At 57.2% G+C, this 17,915-nt stretch overlaps 1 protein-coding gene across 5 annotated transcripts in view; it reads left to right on the top strand.

Annotated features, from left to right (window-relative positions):
* RAPGEF3 (Rap guanine nucleotide exchange factor 3) overlaps nt 1–17,915 on the top strand; it is a 98,114-nt gene that overhangs the window by 56,508 nt on the left and 23,691 nt on the right. For 4 of the 5 annotated variants that reach the window (XM_073318543.2, XM_073318542.2, XM_073318541.2 and 1 more), the window contains exons 3-15: nt 3,340–3,393; nt 3,752–3,858; nt 4,665–4,786; nt 5,802–5,970; nt 6,764–6,848; nt 7,584–7,644; nt 8,315–8,391; nt 8,778–8,924; nt 12,242–12,357; nt 12,838–12,926; nt 13,891–13,969; nt 14,796–14,946; nt 15,447–15,529. In XM_073318543.2, the coding sequence (XP_073174644.2) occupies nt 3,340–3,393; nt 3,752–3,858; nt 4,665–4,786; nt 5,802–5,970; nt 6,764–6,848; nt 7,584–7,644; nt 8,315–8,391; nt 8,778–8,924; nt 12,242–12,357; nt 12,838–12,926; nt 13,891–13,969; nt 14,796–14,946; nt 15,447–15,529 (1,340 nt within the window). Of the gene's footprint in view, nt 1–3,339; nt 3,394–3,751; nt 3,859–4,664; nt 4,787–5,801; nt 5,971–6,763; nt 6,849–7,583; nt 7,645–8,314; nt 8,392–8,777; nt 8,925–12,241; nt 12,358–12,837; nt 12,927–13,890; nt 13,970–14,795; nt 14,947–15,446; nt 15,530–17,915 lie in introns of those variants that run through there. The other variant, XM_073318545.2, reaches the window with a different exon arrangement.

Genomic DNA, 17,915 nt, shown 5'->3' with positions numbered 1-17,915 from the left:
TTGAAACATTTTTCAGTGAAAAATTGTTTTTTTCACTGAACAAGAATTTGTGAGGAAAGCATCTGCTATGGGAAAGCTGAGCAGCTAAACCCAAGGCCAGGTGTTGTAGGCAAGGCAGAGGTGCCATGGTACACATGGGCATTTCATCCTTCAGGATTATTCAGCGATTTCCAGGTCTGCAGACAAACATTGCACAAATACACAGTCTGCAACACCCAATGTGTTGGTTACTGTGGTTACATAATCAGCCAGTCAGGGAACAGAAACAATACCATGTGACATAGGGAGGTAATGGGAATACCATAACCAAATAGACAGTTGAAAATGGGCGCTCCATTGGCTAGGGACACAAGTCACATGCTGTTGTTTCTACTTTCTGATTGGATGTCTCATGTAATTTACTGACCTTCTACAAATTGCAAATTTTAAAATCAAATGTGCATTTTCCCTGTACTTTCTGTGAATGAGATTGGCAGAGACCCTATGGGGTTTTTTGTTTTTTGTTTTTGCCTTCCTCTGCAGTATGGGGTATGGGTCACTTGCACGTTTAAACAAGAGTAAATGGTGGATTCTCTAACTGTAAGTCTTTAAATTGTGATTTGAGGACTTCAGTAACTCAGCCAGAGGTTAGGGGTCTCTTCCAGGAGTGAGTGGGTGAGGTTTTGAGGCCTGCGATGTGCAGGAGGTCAGATTAGACGATCATGATGGTCCCTTCTGTCTATGAGACATCAGCATCCAGCATGTAGTAGTGTGAGAGAAGCCTGCACGCTCAAATGCTCATGGAAAGCATGCGTGAAAGACCACAAATGTTGGGGAGGCACCACTCAAGTCTGAACCCCAGCAAAAATAAATATATGTGGCAGGTGGGGGACTTGAGGAGAAAGGGTTAGGGAGAGGAACAGCAGGGCTTTGATCGAGGTACACATGCCTCTTGTTCAGGATAAGAGGGCTGGTGCCAGGCTCTGCTTCAATTGCTGCTTGTGCGGCTGGGATCCTTCCAGAGGTGAACGAGCTGGGGCAGGGCCAGGGGGTTGGAAAACAGAGATGCTGAGTATTCCCTCGAGGCCTCATCTCCAGAGAATTGCCTGCCCTTTCCATTCTTAGCCGTGGGAGGAAGCTCTCTGATCCGCAATGCTTGCAACTGGTAGGCCAGGCTCCGCTGAGATTCCTTGGCCCCAACAGTACTGTGTATTGCAACCCGGTTTACCTTTCTGGCAGGTTTGGAGGCTGCCAACACTAGGGGGACGGAGCAGCTGGACCACAAGAGAGATTGGTTCGGCCCTGCCTGATCAAAGCCTTGACTTGGTGTCAGTTTGCAGCACCCTGGCTGCAAGGGGGCAATGTACTGCCCCAGCTATTGTTCTGAGCTCTGAGCACTGGGACCTATCACAGATCTTCCTGCTGTTTCTTTTTCTTCCTAGAGATATATGGGAGGCCGATAAGCCTGGCCAGATCCCTCCCTGCACAGCTGGGACATTTGTGAGCCAGCTGGAAGCTAGGCTTGGACCCAGAGGTCCGTTGGGCCCCTACACTGGCCAGCAGCAGCAATAAACCCACCCAATTCTAACCATGGCCGGAGGAACTTTCTTCCTATTGCCAGACCCATAGGTGTGGGAATTAGAATCATAGAATCATAGAATATCAGGGTTGGAAGGGACCTCAGGAGGTCATCTAGTCCAACCCCCTGCTCAAAGCAGGACCAATCCCCAACTAAATCATCCCAGCCAAGGCTTTGTCAAGCCTGACCTTAAAAATATCTAAGGAAGGAGATTCCACCACCTCCCTAGGTAACGCATTCCAGTGTTTCACCACCCTCTTAGTGAAAAAGTTTTTCCTAATATCCAACCTAAACCTCCCCCACTGCAACTTGAGACCATTACTCCTTGTCCTGTCATCCGCTACCACTGAGAACAGTCTAGATCCATCCTCTTTGGATTCACCTTTTAGGTAGTTAAAAGCAGCTATCAAATCCCTCCTCATTCTTCTCTTCCGCAGACTAAACAATCCCAGTTCCCTCAGCCTCTCCTCATAAGTCATGTGTTCCAGACCCCTAATCATTTTTGTTGCCCTCCGCTGGACTCTTTCCAATTTTTCCACATCCTTCTTGTAGTGTGGGGTGCTGGAGGTGCTGCCGCACCCACTGGCTTGAAATAGTGTCCATCAGATGCAGGGTTTACAGTTTGGTTCACTGACTCACAGCACCCCCCACTATACAAATTGTTCCAGCGCTCCTGCGGCCAGGCCTCACATACAGGGTCTGGCTAAGCCCTGCTCGCAGGTCCCCAGGCAGCTCCCTGAGCTGAGAGCAGAGCCGGGACCTGGTTGGGACTACAGACGGAATCCACCGCTGGCTAATGAGCGAGGCTCTGTCACAGCTGTGATCATGCGGAGGGCCAGCTCCTACACTAGGTGGTCTAGGTGGACTGTGTTTGAGGTCAGGAGGTCATGAGTTCTAGTCCTGATTTTCCTCAGGTAAATCACCTAACAATCCTGTGCACCAGTGCTCCAGCCCATGGGGTGTGTAGCCCAGGAAGCAGGTGCTGGCTGGGCAGTGTGATGAGGATGGGCTTGTTACCACCAATTACTTGTATTTAAGTGGGGAAAACCCCCACAAGGGCTGTTTACAAAACTGTTACCAGTAGCAGCACATTGGGGGAGGGATAGCTCAGTGGTTTGAGCATTGGCCTGCTAAACCCAGGGTTGTGAGTTCAATCCCTGAGGGGGCCATTTGGGATCTGGGGCAAAAATTGGGGATTGGTCCTGCTTTGAGCAGGGGGTTGGACTAGATGACCTCCTGAGGTCCCTTCCAACCCCGGTATTCTATGATTAAGCAAAGGAGCAATGATGGTTGGCTGACTAATCTGATACTAGTAACAATGGGCTGGTTCAAAAGGGCCTCATATCCAGCTGCCCATGCTTTGCTCTCGTTCCAGTCCATTCCTCTCCAGTCAGAATTTTACACTGAAAAAACTGCCCAATGCACCCACCACACATGCAGCTGCATGTTTAACAGTGAACAACTGCTATGGGGCATCCTTGCTTCACATCTGAGTTGGACTTCTGCAGGCTGGGGGCTTGCAGGCCTGCCTCTCCCCATGTAATCCAGGAGTCATCCCGGAAAGGCCCCTCTCTCCCGCAGGCTAGGACTGGGAGAGCTCTGCTGTCACCACATGATCCCTGCCCTTCACAGTGAGTGGCTGCAGGCTGTGCTGAAACCCCGCTGGCCTCTTTAGCAAAAGGGCTCCCCCTGCCACTGCATGCCTCAAACAGAGGGCGTGGGTGTGGAGGGGCCCCTGTTTGCCACTAACTGAGGAATGCCTCTGTCCTGTTGTTTTCCAGACGCCGCTCCCTGACAGCGAATCAGTCCCAGACTGCGGGCAGAGTCTTACGCAGGTGAGTGGGGTAGTCCCTGCCTCGGGAAGCCACCCCCCATCACCGGAGGGCAGTTTGCTCCCCTGAGCAAAGAAAGCAACTTAAAAGGCCATTGCTGCCTGTTGGTCTGGGAGTGCCCCTCCAACGTGCAGGGCATTCCATGTCATCTCTGGACGCTGGCTGGGTAGCTCAGGGGGCAGGAAGGGGAGAACGAGCTGGGGGGTAGTTTTATCTTGCCGGTTTCCCGTCCAAATTGTGAGCAGGAGTGACCCCGCTTAGCATGGGACAGCCAACATGGAGCGAGCCATGCCAAAGGCTGATACAGGGCTAGGGAGGAAGTGCCCAGCTTCCTGACTGCTGATGCTTGTTCGTCCCCCAGGCACCTACAGAGAAGATTTGGAGAGCAGGGAGACTCCTGTACAGCCACCTCGTGAGCTCCCGTCCTGGCCTCATCCGTGATCACAAGTACCACCTCAGGCACCACAGGTGGGACGGCCCCGCTTTGTGGCCATGGCAGTACATACCAATGAGGGAGCCTCACAGGGCAGCTCCTGTGTGCCTGGGTATGGACCCTCCTGGAGGCCAGGCCTGGACAGAGAGGTGGGAAGTCACAGCCCCATCCCCAAAGCCAGAAAGGGAGAGACAAGCATGGACCCCCACAGGCCTGGTGCTTCCTACCCGAGAGAATTTAATGTCGCTAAATGTCAGTCACAAATCAGGGCAAGTGTCCTCCTCCACACAGCCCTGCCCTCCAACCCACAGCCACTGCAGTACCTACTCTGGGTCTCCCCCTTCGCAGCTTTGCCAGAGCCCCTTGGTCTGACCCTCAGCCCCTACTATCCCTGCCCTGAGTCCCCCTGCAACTCTGCTGATGCCCCTCAATCCCCACCCACAGCCCTCTGCTATTCCAGTCTTGGGCTCCCCACCCCAGGCCCCAGCTCTTCTGGTGCCCTTCAGTCCTGACCCTCAGCCCCTGTTACCCCAGTCCTGGGTTTTCCCTCTTCCACAGCTCTGCTGGTGCCCCTCAATCCTGACCCCTGCAATCCCTGCCCTGGGTCCCCCTGTCTGCAGCCCTGCTGGTGCCCCTCAATCCCCACCCACAGACCCCCTGCTATTCCACTCCAGCACTCTCCCTGCCCCAGCTCTGCTAGTGCCCCTCAACCCCCACCCACAGCCCTGATATTCCACACAAACCCTCCTTGCACCTTTTCTCCTGCCCCACTGTGTCAGCCCTAGATTCCCCAGGTCACTAGTCTTGTCTCACCCATCCATCGCCCTTTCTCTCCCTGCAGGCATTGTTGCTCCGGGAAGGAGCTGGCGGACTGGCTGCTCAGCGCAGGGCTGTCCATCCAAACACGGGGCCAGGCCATTGGGGTTTGCCAAGTGCTGGTGGATGGAGGAGTCCTGACTCATGGTGAGAATCACAAAGGGTCTGGGTGCTTCCAGGACTCCGGCCACCTCTGCAGTGCCAAGATGGGAGGAGCAGGCTGGAGAACATATGGAGTGTGGCAGGGTGGACTGGGCTGGGAGCTGGGCATGTCAGGGCCTGTGTGGGCACAGGGTGGGGCTGGGAACCATGTGGCGTTTGTCAGGTTGTGGTGGGGCAGGACCCAGCAGGGCAGGATAGGCCAGGGGTTGTGTGGGGCCTGGTGAGGCATGCTGGGGGCCATGTGGTGAGGTAGGCTGGGGGATGCATGGGGCCTGAAGTCACAGGGTGAGGTTGGGAACCATGTGGAGTTTGTCTGGGTGTGGTGGGCCAGGATGCAATAGGGAGGGGTGTACCAGGGTCTGCCAGAGTTCTGGTGGGGTGGGGTGGGACTGGGCCACATGGTGTCTGCCAGAGAGGAGGGGCTGGTGGTTGTGCCAGGTGCAGTGGGCCAGAAAGGACCCAGTTGGATGGGGTGGGGTATGTCAGGAGCTGCTAGGGAATGCACAGATCCTGGAGGTGAAGGGTAGTCCAAGGTCTGCCAGGGGCAGGCTGGGGGGCCACATGAGGTCTGGCTGGGCAGGCTGAGGGCCCCGTAGGGCCTGGCAGGGTGGGCTGGGGGCTGGGCCAGGTATGAAGAGTGAGGTGTGCCAGGGACTGCCAGGAGCCTGGTGGGGCAGGCTGAGGTCACGTGGGATCTGGTAGGGTGGGCTGGAAAGCACATGGAGTTTGTTAGCATGTGCTGGGCCAGGACCTGCTGGAGTGTGGTCTGCCCATGACAAGGAGAGCGAGGGGGGATTGCCTGTGCTCACCCTCCCCCCGTGGCACATGCTGACAGTGCCCACTGTGACCCTGGTGTCTATTCCTACCCCATCTCATGCTGGCCCGGCTCTCTCACGGGCTCACAGCACCTCGTGACCTGGTCCAGGCACTTTGCCAGCCAGGCTCGTGCCACGCACAGTGTCACACACAGGCTGATGCTGCCATGTGGCTCTTTCCCCAGTGAAGCAGGAGTGGCATTTCCAGGACAAGGATGCCCAATTTTACCGCTTTGCCGAGAGGGAGCTGAGTCTGGAGCCTGGCACCTGGGACACTGAGGAGCTACTGGAGGCATTGGCCTTTCTGGCCCAGCTGGGCCCTGATGCACTGCTCACCATGGCCCTGCGCAAGCCGTGAGTATGCCACATGTGCCACCATGGCTGGGGAAGAGCTGAGCTTCCCACCAAGAGCCTTCCCCCTGTGCCATGCCCCCCCCACGCCTGGGCTGCCCAGCAAGAGACCCGCCCTGGGCTGGGCCACCAAGAGACCCGCCCTCCCCCACGCCTGGGCTGCCCAGCAAGAGACCCGCCCCTGTGCCATGCCCTCCCCCACGCCTGGGCTGCCCACCAAGAGACCCGCCCTCCCCATGGCTGGGCTGCTCTCAGTGGGCCTGAGACCCTGGGGAGGGTGTAGAGGGCGCTGAGTGGGCCATCTCCCCACATTACCACAAGGGCTCTGTGGTCTGCCTGGATCCTGGAATTGTCCTGCCAGGCTGGGGTACATGTGGGTGGTCAGTGCCCTCAGCTCCAGATCCTAGACAAACAGACCCCCCAAGACAGCACCTCAGGAAGGGGGCTGTGAGACCCACCCTGCTGCCTGGCCAGGGGCTGCCCTCTGCATGGGACCATGCCCAGCTCAGGGGGTTGCCTTCATGTGGGGTCATGCCAGAGCCGGGGGGAGCTGCCCCGTGTGAGGCCAGGCCTGAGTTGGGGGGGGCTGCCCTCATGGGGGTTTTGCCCAGCTCAGAGGGCTGCCCTCATATAGGGTCATGCCTGGGCCGGGGGCCAGCTATGAGTTGGGGGGGGGCTACCCTCATGTGGGGGTTTACCCAGCTCAGGGGGCTGCCCTCTGTGTGGAGCCATGCCTGGCATGGGGATCTGTGCCCCAGGCAGGGCCAGTGCCAGGGTAACACCGCTCTCTCCCCAGCCCTGCCCAGCGCACAGAGGACGAGCTGGAGCTCATCTTTGAGGAGCTGCTGCACATCAAAGCTGTGGCCCATCTTTCCCACTCGGTGAGTGCCAGGTCCCCCTCACCCTGGCCAACCCCTGCTCCTCCCCCCGCCAGCCCCTCTCCCCACCAGCCCCGCTTCCCGCTGCCTGCCAGCCCCCATTCTCCTTCCCACACCAGCCCTGCTTCCCTCTGCCTGCCAGCCCCCATTCCACTCCTGCCACCATCCCGCACTCCCCTCCCCGGTCAACCCCTGCTACGACCCCCGTCAGCCCTTCTCCCCACCAGCCCCACTGATCTCTGCCTGCCAGCCCCCATTCCCCTTCCCCCACCAGCCCCCACTCCCCTCCCTCCAGTCAACCCCTGCTCCCCGCCCGCAAGTCCCCGGTCCCCTCTTCCTCCGCCTGCCAGCCCCCATTCCTCTTCCCCCACCAGCCCCCACTCCCCTCCCCCCCACCACCCCTGCTGCCTTCCACTCCACCTCTACCCCCACTGCTTCTACCCAGTCCCAGCCTTGTTCCAGCCATGGGGCACCCTCTGCCGAGCACCTCTTGCCCTCTGAGTATCCTAGACTGTCCATCCTGACACCCCAGCTCTCTCTGATCTCTTGGCCCCGTGGAGTTCCCCTATCCAACACCCCAGACATCTCACTGGACTCCACTGGGCCGCCGCTGTTGCTCCTGCCCTGGTCTGCCAGTCAAGCCCGGTCCAGCAGCGCACCCTCCCTCCCACTGACCCCCTGCCCCAATAGGCTCATGACCTGTGCCAGGGTAGCGCTAAGGGGTGTCTCTCACTGCAGGTGAAGCGGGAGCTGGCCTCTGTGCTACTGTTTGAGTCACACCCCAAAGCGGGCACCGTGTGTGAGTATCACAGCCTGCCCCAGCCAGTGACTCTGTGAGCATGCTCCTACCGGCCTGGGTCCAGACGGGGGTGTCCTGCGCTCTGCCAGTCTGGTTCCTGGACCACCACCGTACCCAGCCTGATGCCTGGTGTCCTCTGACCAGGAAGTTACAGCTTGGAGATGCAGGAGCAACCCAGTGCAGCACCAGGCACTGCCCCATGGTGTGCCATTGCCTGGCACCACACAGCAGACTGACCAGCACCAGAGAGGGCAGTGACCTCCCCTGGCACTCACTGCAGGGCTCCGATCCCAGGGACCCTTGTGCCACCAGACCCTGCGGGAAGGGAAGGCAGGAGCCCCAGGGCTGTTTGCTGGGGTCTGAGTCCCTGGGCAGTCAGCGTGGGAATGGCTGGAAATGGTGGCATTCAGAGTTTGGCACATCCCAATCCTGCTGTGCTGCCCCACAGGCCCTCACGGCTCAGGGGACAGAGCTGGCCAAAGCACCAGCCCAGAGAGTGCTTGTCCCATGCTCCCCAGATCTCCGAGCTCCCCAGGGCAGGGCTGGGCTGGGCAGCTCCCCTGGAACGCTCAGCCTCTGTGAGGCTGGGATGTGCGGTCCAGACCCTTGACAAGGGCTGCCCCATCTGCAGTCTCTTGGGCTTCCTGGACAAACCACAGCTTCTTTGCAGTGTTCAGCCAAGGAGACAAAGGCACCTCGTGGTACATCATCTGGAAGGGCTCAGTGAATGTGGTCACTCATGGCAAGGTATGTGCTTCCCTGCCCTCTACGCTGCCCTGCCCCTACAATCCCACTGGACCCCACTGCTGGGACGGAATCAGGACCTCCTGACTTCTCCCCCTGCAGGCCCACTGGGCCTCGGGTGACCAGATATAGAGGGTGAAAAATCGGGATGGGGGGAGGGTATAGTTGCCTATGTAAGACAAAGCCCTTAATATTGGGATATCTAGTCACCTTAGCTGTGCTCCACTGCTGAGGTGGAACCTGGACCTCCAGGCTCTGCCCCTTGAGAGCAACCAGTGGAGGTGGGAGTTGAAGGGCCTGTGCCCCCTGGGCCAGCACGGTGCTCCCTCTAGATCCCAGGGGGTGATGGTGTGGGAGTCTCTGGTTTCTCACCCAGCTGCCATCCCCAGGGCCTGGTGACCACCCTGCATGAGGGTGATGACTTTGGACAGCTGGCACTGGTGAACGATGCCCCCCGAGCCGCCACCATCATCCTGCGGGAGGACAACTGCCATTTCCTGCGTGTGGACAAGCGAGACTTCAACCGCATCCTCAAGGTGGGCCCAGCCCCTGAGCCATGGGGCCCAGTCACCAATGTTCCCTCTAATTTTTGGCAGGCCATGTGCACAAAAAAATTTCTTCTGTGCAAATGTTTGTGTGTTCAGTGTTTCACCATGTGGGCGGGGCTTAGGATCTGTGCACGCACACAGCTTAGAGGGAACAGTGCCAGTCACCCCTCAAGGGCAGTTCTCCTGTGTTCCCCTTCCTGCTGCCCCTGCCAAGCAGGCTGTGGGCACCGGGACCGCTGCCTCTTTGGTCTGTGGGTCATCTCACATCACCAGAGCCACCTGGCCCTGTGTCCATGTTGAACCAGACTGGGGACGCTGTGCAGCAGGAGGGAGCTTTGGGGGGGTGGGGGCCTGGCTGACACATGGCGATCCCCTGAGCTCTGTACTGTCTTGCTGAGTCCCCGCTGCAGGCACATCCGCAGTGCAGCCCCAGCTGCAAGGAGGCTGTGTCCTTTTCGGGTAGTGATCAATGGCTCCATGTCTAGTTGGCAGCCGGTATCAAGTGGAGTGCCCCAGGGGTCGGTCCTGGGGCCGGTTTTGTTCAATATCTTCATAAATGATCTGGAGGATGGTGTGGATTGCACTCTCAGCAAATTTGCGGATGATACTAAACTGGGAGGAGTGGTAGATACGCTGGAGGGGAGGGATAGGATACAGAAGGACCTAGACAAATTGGAGGATTGGGCCAAAAGAAATCTGATGAGGTTCAATAAGGATAAGTGCAGGGTCCTGCACTTAGGATGGAAGAATCCAATGCACCGCTACAGACTAGGGACCGAATGGCTTGGCAGCAGTTCTGCGGAAAAGGACCAGGGGTGACAGTGGACGAGAAGCTGGATATGAGTCAGCAGTGTGCCCTTGTTGCCAAGAAGGTCAATGGCATTTTGGGATGTATAAGTAGGGGCATAGCGAGCAGATCGAGGGATGTGATCGTTCCCCTCTATTCGACATTGGTGAGGCCTCATCTGGAGTACTATGTCCAGTTTTGGGCCCCACACTACAAGAAGGATGTGGATAAATTGGAGAGAGTCCAGCGAAGGGCAACAAAAATGATTAGGGGTCTAGAACACATGACTTATGAGGAGAGGCTGAGGGAGCTGGGATTGTTTAGCCTGCAGAAGAGAAGAATGAGGGGGGATTTGATAGCTGCTTTCAACTACCTGAAAGGGGGTTCCAAAGAGGATGGCTCTAGACTGTTCTCAATGGTAGCAGATGACAGAACGAGGAGTAATGGTCTCAAGTTGCAGTGGGGGAGGTTTAGATTGGATATTAGGAAAAACTTTTTCACTAAGAGGGTGGTGAAACACTGGAATGCGTTACCTAGGGAGGTGGTAGAATCTCCTTCCTTAGAAGTTTTTAAGGTCAGGCTTGACAAAGCCCTGGCTGGGATGATTTAACTGGGAATTGGTCCTGCTTCGAGCAGGGGGTTGGACTAAATGACCTTCTGGGGTCCCTTCCAACCCTGATATTCTATGATTCTATGATTTCCTGCTGTGTGGCCCTTGCCATCTGTGCCCTGGGCCTGGTGCCATGGTGACATGGATCCTCAGGCCCGGTGCTCTTGTACCACCCTAGAATGGTCCCTGAGAGGAACCCTTCAGTGTATCAGCCCCATTAGGGTCACACTCTCTTACTGGGCTAAGCCCTTGGCTTCACCACCTCCTGGGTCCGAACCTTGGAGCCTTCAGCGCTCCTGCCTCACACCATAAGCTCTCTGCAGCTGGATTGGTCATGGAGGGAGATTTACACACCCAAAGGGAGCAAGGCACCCCCAACTTTCTTAATCTGGAGTGACTCAGCCAGCGGTGTGAATGCAGGAGGGTTTAGTAGCTGTCTGGAACACAGCATAGAAAGTTCTTAGTAAACACAGAGAACAGAAAGTTACAGCAAAGTCCATCTGGGTCAGACCAGAGCCAGAGCCCTCTCCAACACCTCTTTAGTCCCAGGCCAGGAGCTTCTCCCCCTCCAGCAACCCACACTTAACACCACTGCCTGGCCCCTCCTCAGGTCTTTTGTCCTTGTTCCCAAGCAAATATTGTCACCTGGCCTCCTCCCAGCCCTTTGTACTCCAGCTGGTCTCACCCAGCTGGCTTCCTGCGGAGGGGTCTGCTGTCCATGGTTGTTAGTTGCTAGGTACCAAATGTCTGGGGCAATTGGAATGGTCATTGCCTTCTCAGCCCAGGCCCCAGGTAGCCACACCTGGATCTTTCCCCCCACCTAGTTAACCATACACACGTAGGGGAAACTGAGGCACACACAGTCATCCAAAATATTATGAAAAATTCCTACTCTGTCACACATGGGGACTGATGCATGGTGCCCTCCAGGCAGCCTGCCAGTTTGCCTGCGACCCCACCTCTTTGGCTCTGTCCATCATCACTGATATTCTCCTCTGGGCTGGAACGAGCCGTGTCCAGCCATGGGCCCTCTGGAAACCACCTGCATCTTCTCAATTATCCACATCATGCAGTCAGGCATCTTGGCCTCATGGTCCAGTTTCTGCTGACTGGGGCTCTCTCTGGCCCAGTACTCACCGGACTCAAATCCATGGAGCTCCTGGGCCTGATGACAGTGTCACCAGGACCCTCTGCCGGCCGGCTAAGAGAAACAACCAGGGAACGGGACTCGGTGCCTTTCCTCCTGGAGCTGCCTGGAACCCAGGCACTTCATGCTCCAGCCCACTGTGCTGCTGTCACCCACTGCCCCACCCTGCCCTGAGAGACACCTGCCCCGGGACGAGTCTGCAAAAGCAGAGTCCCAGGGCAGGGCAGCCACTAGCATGAGCAAATCCCAATGCAGGGACCAACAGTCACTGTGGGAGCGGGAGGGACCTGGTGCATCTCCTACCTAGGAAGGGAGTGGACTTTCTGCCCCCACCCCCACTCCTTGCCCTGTCCCAGCCCTTGCTCTGCCCCTAGCCCTGCCCCTGCCCTAAACCTTGCAGTGCCCTATTCCTGCCCCAGTCATTGTCCTGCCCCTTGCCCTGATCCAGTCCTTAGAATCATAGAATATCAGGGTTGGAAGGGACCTCAGGAGGTCATCTAGTCCAACCCCCTGCTCAAAGGGGGACCAATCCCGAATATTTACCCCAGATCCCTAAATGGCCCCCTCAAGGCCACAACCCTGGGTTTAGCAGGCCAATGCTCAAACCACTGAGCTATCCCTCCCCCCCTTCCCAACCCTGCCCCAGTTCTTGCTCTGCCCTACCCCTTGCCCTGCCCCAGTTCTTGCACTGCCCTGCCCCACCCCTGCTGACCCATCTCATGGAGACAGTTCAGCAGCAGCACTCATGCTGGGTTCTCTAGGATGTCGAGGCCAATACCATGCGCCTGAAGGAGCACGGGAAGGTGGTGCTAGTGCTGGAGAAGAACCTGCAGGGCAGCGGCTGCAGCAACCAGTCACCGTCTGCGGGGAGCAGTAGGTACAGCGGCTTCTACCCCCGCGGCCAAAACCTTGCCAGGCCTGGGACCAGCAGCACCCCAGGGCCCGGGTGGCACTGAGACAGATTGGGTTGTTCCCAGGGAGACCTCACTGCAACCCCAGGCTGTCCCATGCAGCTCCCCACCCTCACCCCATCTCCTCCCTCTGATGGGGTCTGATGCAGCAGGGTGGGAAGCTGTTGCTTCTGCTTCCCTTGGCCTCCCAGGGTCTGTTGTGGGAGGCAGCTGCAATGTTTCAAAGGAGCCATGGTGCTTGCTGCAAAGGATGCTGGAACACATCTCAACTATGGGCCACAGCTTCCAGATTCGGAGCGTGTGTGGGGCAGGTAGAGGCATTTCTGTAGTTGGCCACCTGGTGGCTCTGCTGAGCCTGTGTGGGCTGTGGCTCGGCCATGTGTCTAGGGGATGAGGATTATGACCCTGCGGGAGTCTGACATGCGTGGGCGTGCTCTGTCCTCCAGGTACTCGGTGATGGCCGGGACCCCTGACAAGATCCTGGAGCATTTGCTGGAAGCCATGAGGCTGGATGCGACATTCTCAGACCCCCTGGGTATGTGTGGGCTGGCTGGGCCCCCGGATACACGCTCCCGCGGATACATGTGCACCAACACGCCCAGAGACACGCGTTCCCAGATACACAGGCGCAGGCATGCCTGTGCGCAGAGATACACATGTGCATGGACGTGAGCCTGGATACACACGCACACAGATACACACTCCTGGGCACATGCACATTCAGAGCTTCTCTGAGCTGGGACATGGTGCCAAGCTCCTGCAGCACTAAAGGGAAGTGCAGAGCAGAGACTGTCTGACATCCTCCACACAACGCCCACAGCTAGAGCCTTACAAATTCATGGTCCAGTTTGGTAAATTTCACGGTCATAGTATTTTTAAAAAATTGCATTCATGGTTTCAGATATTTAAATTTTAAATTTCAGTGTTGTATCAAAGCATGACTATGTATTTAAAAACACAAACATATAAAGCCCTTAAGTCTCCATTTCTCAAACTGGGGGTCCCGACCCAAAAGGGCAGCTGGAGAGCGGCGGCTGCTGGCTGGGCACACAGCTCTAAAGATAGAGCCACCATCAACAGCAGCGCAGAAGTGAGGGTGGCAACACCAGACCAGGCCACCCTCACTTCTGCGCTGCTGCTGGCGGTGGCGCTGCCGTCAGAGCTGGACAGCCGGAGAGCAGCAGCTGCTCTCTGGCCATCCAGCTCCGAAGGCAACGCAGGGGCTGGGATGGCTGGGGAGATGGTTGGAGCACAGGGGCTGGGATGGTTGCGGGCTTATAGGACATGGAGGCTGGGATGGTTTGAGGGGGCTGGGATGGTTGGGGGGTGGGAGTACAGGGGGCTGAGGTGGTTTGGGGGTGGGGGACTGGGATGGTTGAAGGGATGGTGGGAGCATGCTGGGCCCAGAGCCCCTGCCTGGGATTGCTGCTGGGCCCAGAACCAGTGGGTCCTGCCTGGGGCGAGAACCCTTTAACGCATGCTGGGCTGGTGTTTTTCAGATACCTTGATTGGGGATTTCCTGCTGACCTACAATGTGTTCATGCCGACCGCCCAGCTCTGCAGAGCCCTGCTGCACCAATATCCTTCTAGGGCTGCAGGGACCAGCACCTCGCAGGGCAGCCGGGGAGGGGGTGGGTCACAGGGGTTTTCTCCTGACCACAAAAGACAGAGAAACAGAGAGAATCTGTGAGGAGCCCTCCAGAGAACCGCTAGGGGGTCTGTAGCTCTGCAGTCTGTGTGTTCTTCACTTGGGCTCTGCTTTCTGAAGAGACAGGCCCATTATCAGGGCCCACTGGCCTGGCAGTGCCACCCCCTCCACACTTTCACAGGGAGACCCAGATCCTGGTTCATTTTGCTGGTCTCTCAGTCTATGTCTGCACTGCAAAGAGAGCATACACTGGTGCAACTGCATTGGTCTGAGCTCTCTCGTGCGGCCATAGTCTGCCCCCTCTGGCTCAGAGCACCTGTGGCCTGGGCCAGTCTGCACCAAGCTGCACGCTGCACAGGGGCCGTATGCAGAGAGCAAAGGCATCACAGCTGCCGAGCTACAGCCTAGACAGAGCTCCTTGCACATGGCGGGGGGGGGGGGGTGTCTGGGATGTGGAATGGGGTGATTGTCAGCAAAAGGACAGTGCTGCTAAAGCTAGCAATGTGGGGGTCCTGGTCCCCACCACTGCCCATGCAGTGGGTCTGATCGCCTCTTGCTGTGCCTGAGGCACGGTCCCCACATGCCTGTGCTGTGGGGCTGATTGCTTCTGCTGGTCTCTGGGTGCACACTGCAGGGCTCGCCCTGCTCTGTGCAGTGGGGCCAATTGCCCCTGGGCATGCCCTGCAGACTTGCTGCCTGATCCCATTACTGCTCCCAGCACAAACTGACCTAGTGGCTTCCTTGACTGGCCCCCACTTTCCATGCGGAGCCATCAGAGGGCTCGGAGCAGGAGAAGGCTGTCTACTCCCTCAGCAAGCGGCAGAAGATCCTGAGGCTGGTCAGCCAGTGGGTGCTGCTCTATGGGCACCTGCTGCAGGCTGACCACAGTGCCATAACCCTGCTGCAGGTACTGCGGGGGGGGAGGAGCTAAGCAGCACGTCGAGGGAGTGTGGTGAACAGTGGGCTGAAGGGGGCTGACATCCAAGGGAATAATGAGGCTGGTCCTGGCCCTGGAGTTGCTGAGCTCTGTGCCTTGCCACCCGTGGCCACCGTTCCTTGCACGTGCCTTGCCAGTGGGGATGCAGCCCATGAGGACGCAATTCCGTAATCCAGCACCAGGGGTGCTACCCTAGGAAAGATAAACTGCCCCTGGCAACTGCACCCTGCATAGCAGGACTCCATCCTTTTTGCCTCAGGCACTCAACCTGCCACAAGTCATGCTGGCATTGCCAGGGGTGTCATGTGGGGGCATTGCTCCCCATGGAGCCAACCCCAAATACCACCCCCGCAGGGAGAGATTTCCAGGCCCCTGCGTAGGGTGACCTCAGGTGTCCCAGCACATGCTCTGGAATCACTGCCCTGTACGGTGCAGCTTGGCACTGACCAGCCAGAGCCCTTGTCCTGCAGAACCTCTCAGACTTTGTGAGCCGGGATCCTCGCCTGTGCAGCCTGCTCCGGGACCAGACACAGGATCGTCGGAGGAACAGAACGTGAGTCACCGCCCCGCCCCATCTCCTTAATCCCCTGAGGCCCCGTCCGTGCCTAGACGGCCATCTCTCACAGCAACTCAGCCGTAACCGGAGCCATGCCTGTGCCTCATGCGGGCCTGAGTCCTGGAGACGCTGCAGTGTAACCCGTGTAACCCTTCTGCCCGTCAGAGTTGGCAGCAACAAGGGCCGGGTTCAATATCTAGGGGTTCCATTCCAATAACACAATGGAAAACCGGCTCGAGCCCCCACCCAGTGACCTGGGACAAATATATACCACCCCCGCTGGGCGCCTCCAAGAGGCAATACTTCCCCTCTCGCAAGCACATAGTCTGAGTGTAGCAAAAGTCTTTTAATAACAGAGAGAAACAATGTGGCATTATGTTGGGGAAACACCACCAACCGGATTCATAACACAACCCATGAGCAAAAACAACCCCACCCCAGGCAAATTGGGGCATGCCCTTTTCCCTTTGGTTCTTGAGTCCAGCAACCCCAAAAGTCCAATGCCCCAAAAGTCTCTGTCCCTGGTCAGGGCAGCCCCAGAGTTCGAAAGTTTATCGGCGGAGCTTTACCTCCCAACCTGGGTGGAAATGGGACGGGGGTAAGAGGCACCTTACGTGATCTGAAGCTGACCGCCCCATAGCTCCATAGTGGCGCTCCGCTCCGCTCCGCCAGCCGCCCCACAAAACTCCTTCGCGCAGCTGCACTCCGCTCCGCCAGCCGCCCCACGAACTCCTTCGCTCAGCTGCGCTCCGCTCCGCCAGCTGCCCCACGAACTCCTTCGCTCAGCTCCACGGCCCACAAGCAGCTCCTGCCATCCACACACTGCTCCGCGTCGAACTGCTTCACCAGCCGTCCCGCAAACTGCTCCACAATATATCTTCAGGCTCCCCCACTACTTAACACAACACTCAGTGATTTCAGCTCTTAGGTGAATTCAGCTTATAGTAGGGGAGCCCCAGTGCTGGTGCACTGTCAGCCCAAAGTGAGCTCAGCAGCCTATAACTAGACTTCTAATGAAATCAAAATTAGCTCTGATATTCCACAGTAGAGAGAGGAGGAAGTGCAATCAGCATGTAAGGCCCTCACCAAGGGGCCCATGCCACCAAGTATTAATACTTGTCCCCAGCCTCTCTCCATTCACACAGTTTTGGAACCCATGACCCTTGCCTAGCGAGTGCTACTTAGATGATGGTGAATCCCTCCATCGTAACAAAAGGCCACGTACAGTTCCAAGCACAGTTCCCATAATCAGGGTAATAACAATTTATTCTTCCTGCCCCAATAACAGAGACACTGGGGATCCCACAGCAGCCAAAGTGACCATTTGGGCAGCTATGGTCTCATTCTAGGCGTGGTGGGTGTGCCTATGCAAATGAGATCGGCCCCTGAAGTTCTTTTCCACAACTTGCCACACCTCACCACCAGATGTCAGGGTGGAGCTCATCCTGACACTGCTTACATCCTCCCCCCAGCCGAGACTTTGTCGTCCCGACAAATCACACTCCCTTTATACCAACTCATTGGTTTCCTCCAAAGGGCCTCAGGAAGCCCACTTTAGCTTCCACAAGCCTGTGTGCTAAATGTATTGGCTCCTCACTAGTCACCCCAGGTGCATCATAAGTTAACCGTTTCACTGGTCTTATCACCCTGTCTCGTCTATTGAGAATCTCTGTTGCCGAAGTAAGGGGAACATCCTCTTGAGTGACGGATGGAGAGGCTTCCCTGGAGGGTCCCTCGGCTACTGGCATAGGCCCCTGCACTCCTAGTTCTAACGCTGGAGGGTCCAAGGTGCCCAGGACATCCTCTACCTGTCTGTCCCCATTGTCCAATAACCTGTGTGTGTCATCACAGGGGGGGTCTCATCAGCAGCACCGGGGTATCAGAAAGGGGCCTAAATAGTTCCGCCATTGGGTTTAGGGCGGAAGAGGGAAAACTCTCGTTTGGTTCAGCTGATCGAGACTGAAATCTTGTCTCCATCCCAGGATACACCAGGGTTGTGTCTTCCTCCTCAGACTCACTCTCAGATGTGCAGAATAGGGGTAAGTTAGCTGCAGGGGGCCCACTGTCTGTGTTGGATGGCGGCTTTGGTCTAGCACCTCTGTTCTGCCCGGCGGCCCTGCCGTGGCCCATCTCACAAGGGGTGCTTACCAATTCCCCCACAGGGAGCAAAAGGTTTCTATGCACCGTCTTTATTTGCCCTGGACCGTCTTCAGGTTTGATCTTGTAGACCGGCAGATCTCCCAGCTTTTCCATCACCAGGTAAGGTATTGCCTTCCATCTGTCAGCTATCTTGTGTTTGCCAGCAATACCCAAATTTCGCAGCAGGACTCTGTCCCCCGGCTGGAGCTCCTGCGAACGCACTCTAGCATCATATCGATGTTTG

The sequence above is a fragment of the Lepidochelys kempii genome, chromosome 20, assembly GCF_965140285.1.
Source record: "Lepidochelys kempii isolate rLepKem1 chromosome 20, rLepKem1.hap1, whole genome shotgun sequence".
Classification (NCBI taxonomy): Eukaryota; Metazoa; Chordata; order Testudines; family Cheloniidae; genus Lepidochelys; species Lepidochelys kempii.
The sequence above is the reverse complement of the archived record's forward strand: the minus strand, read 5'-3'. Positions and strand labels throughout refer to the sequence as shown.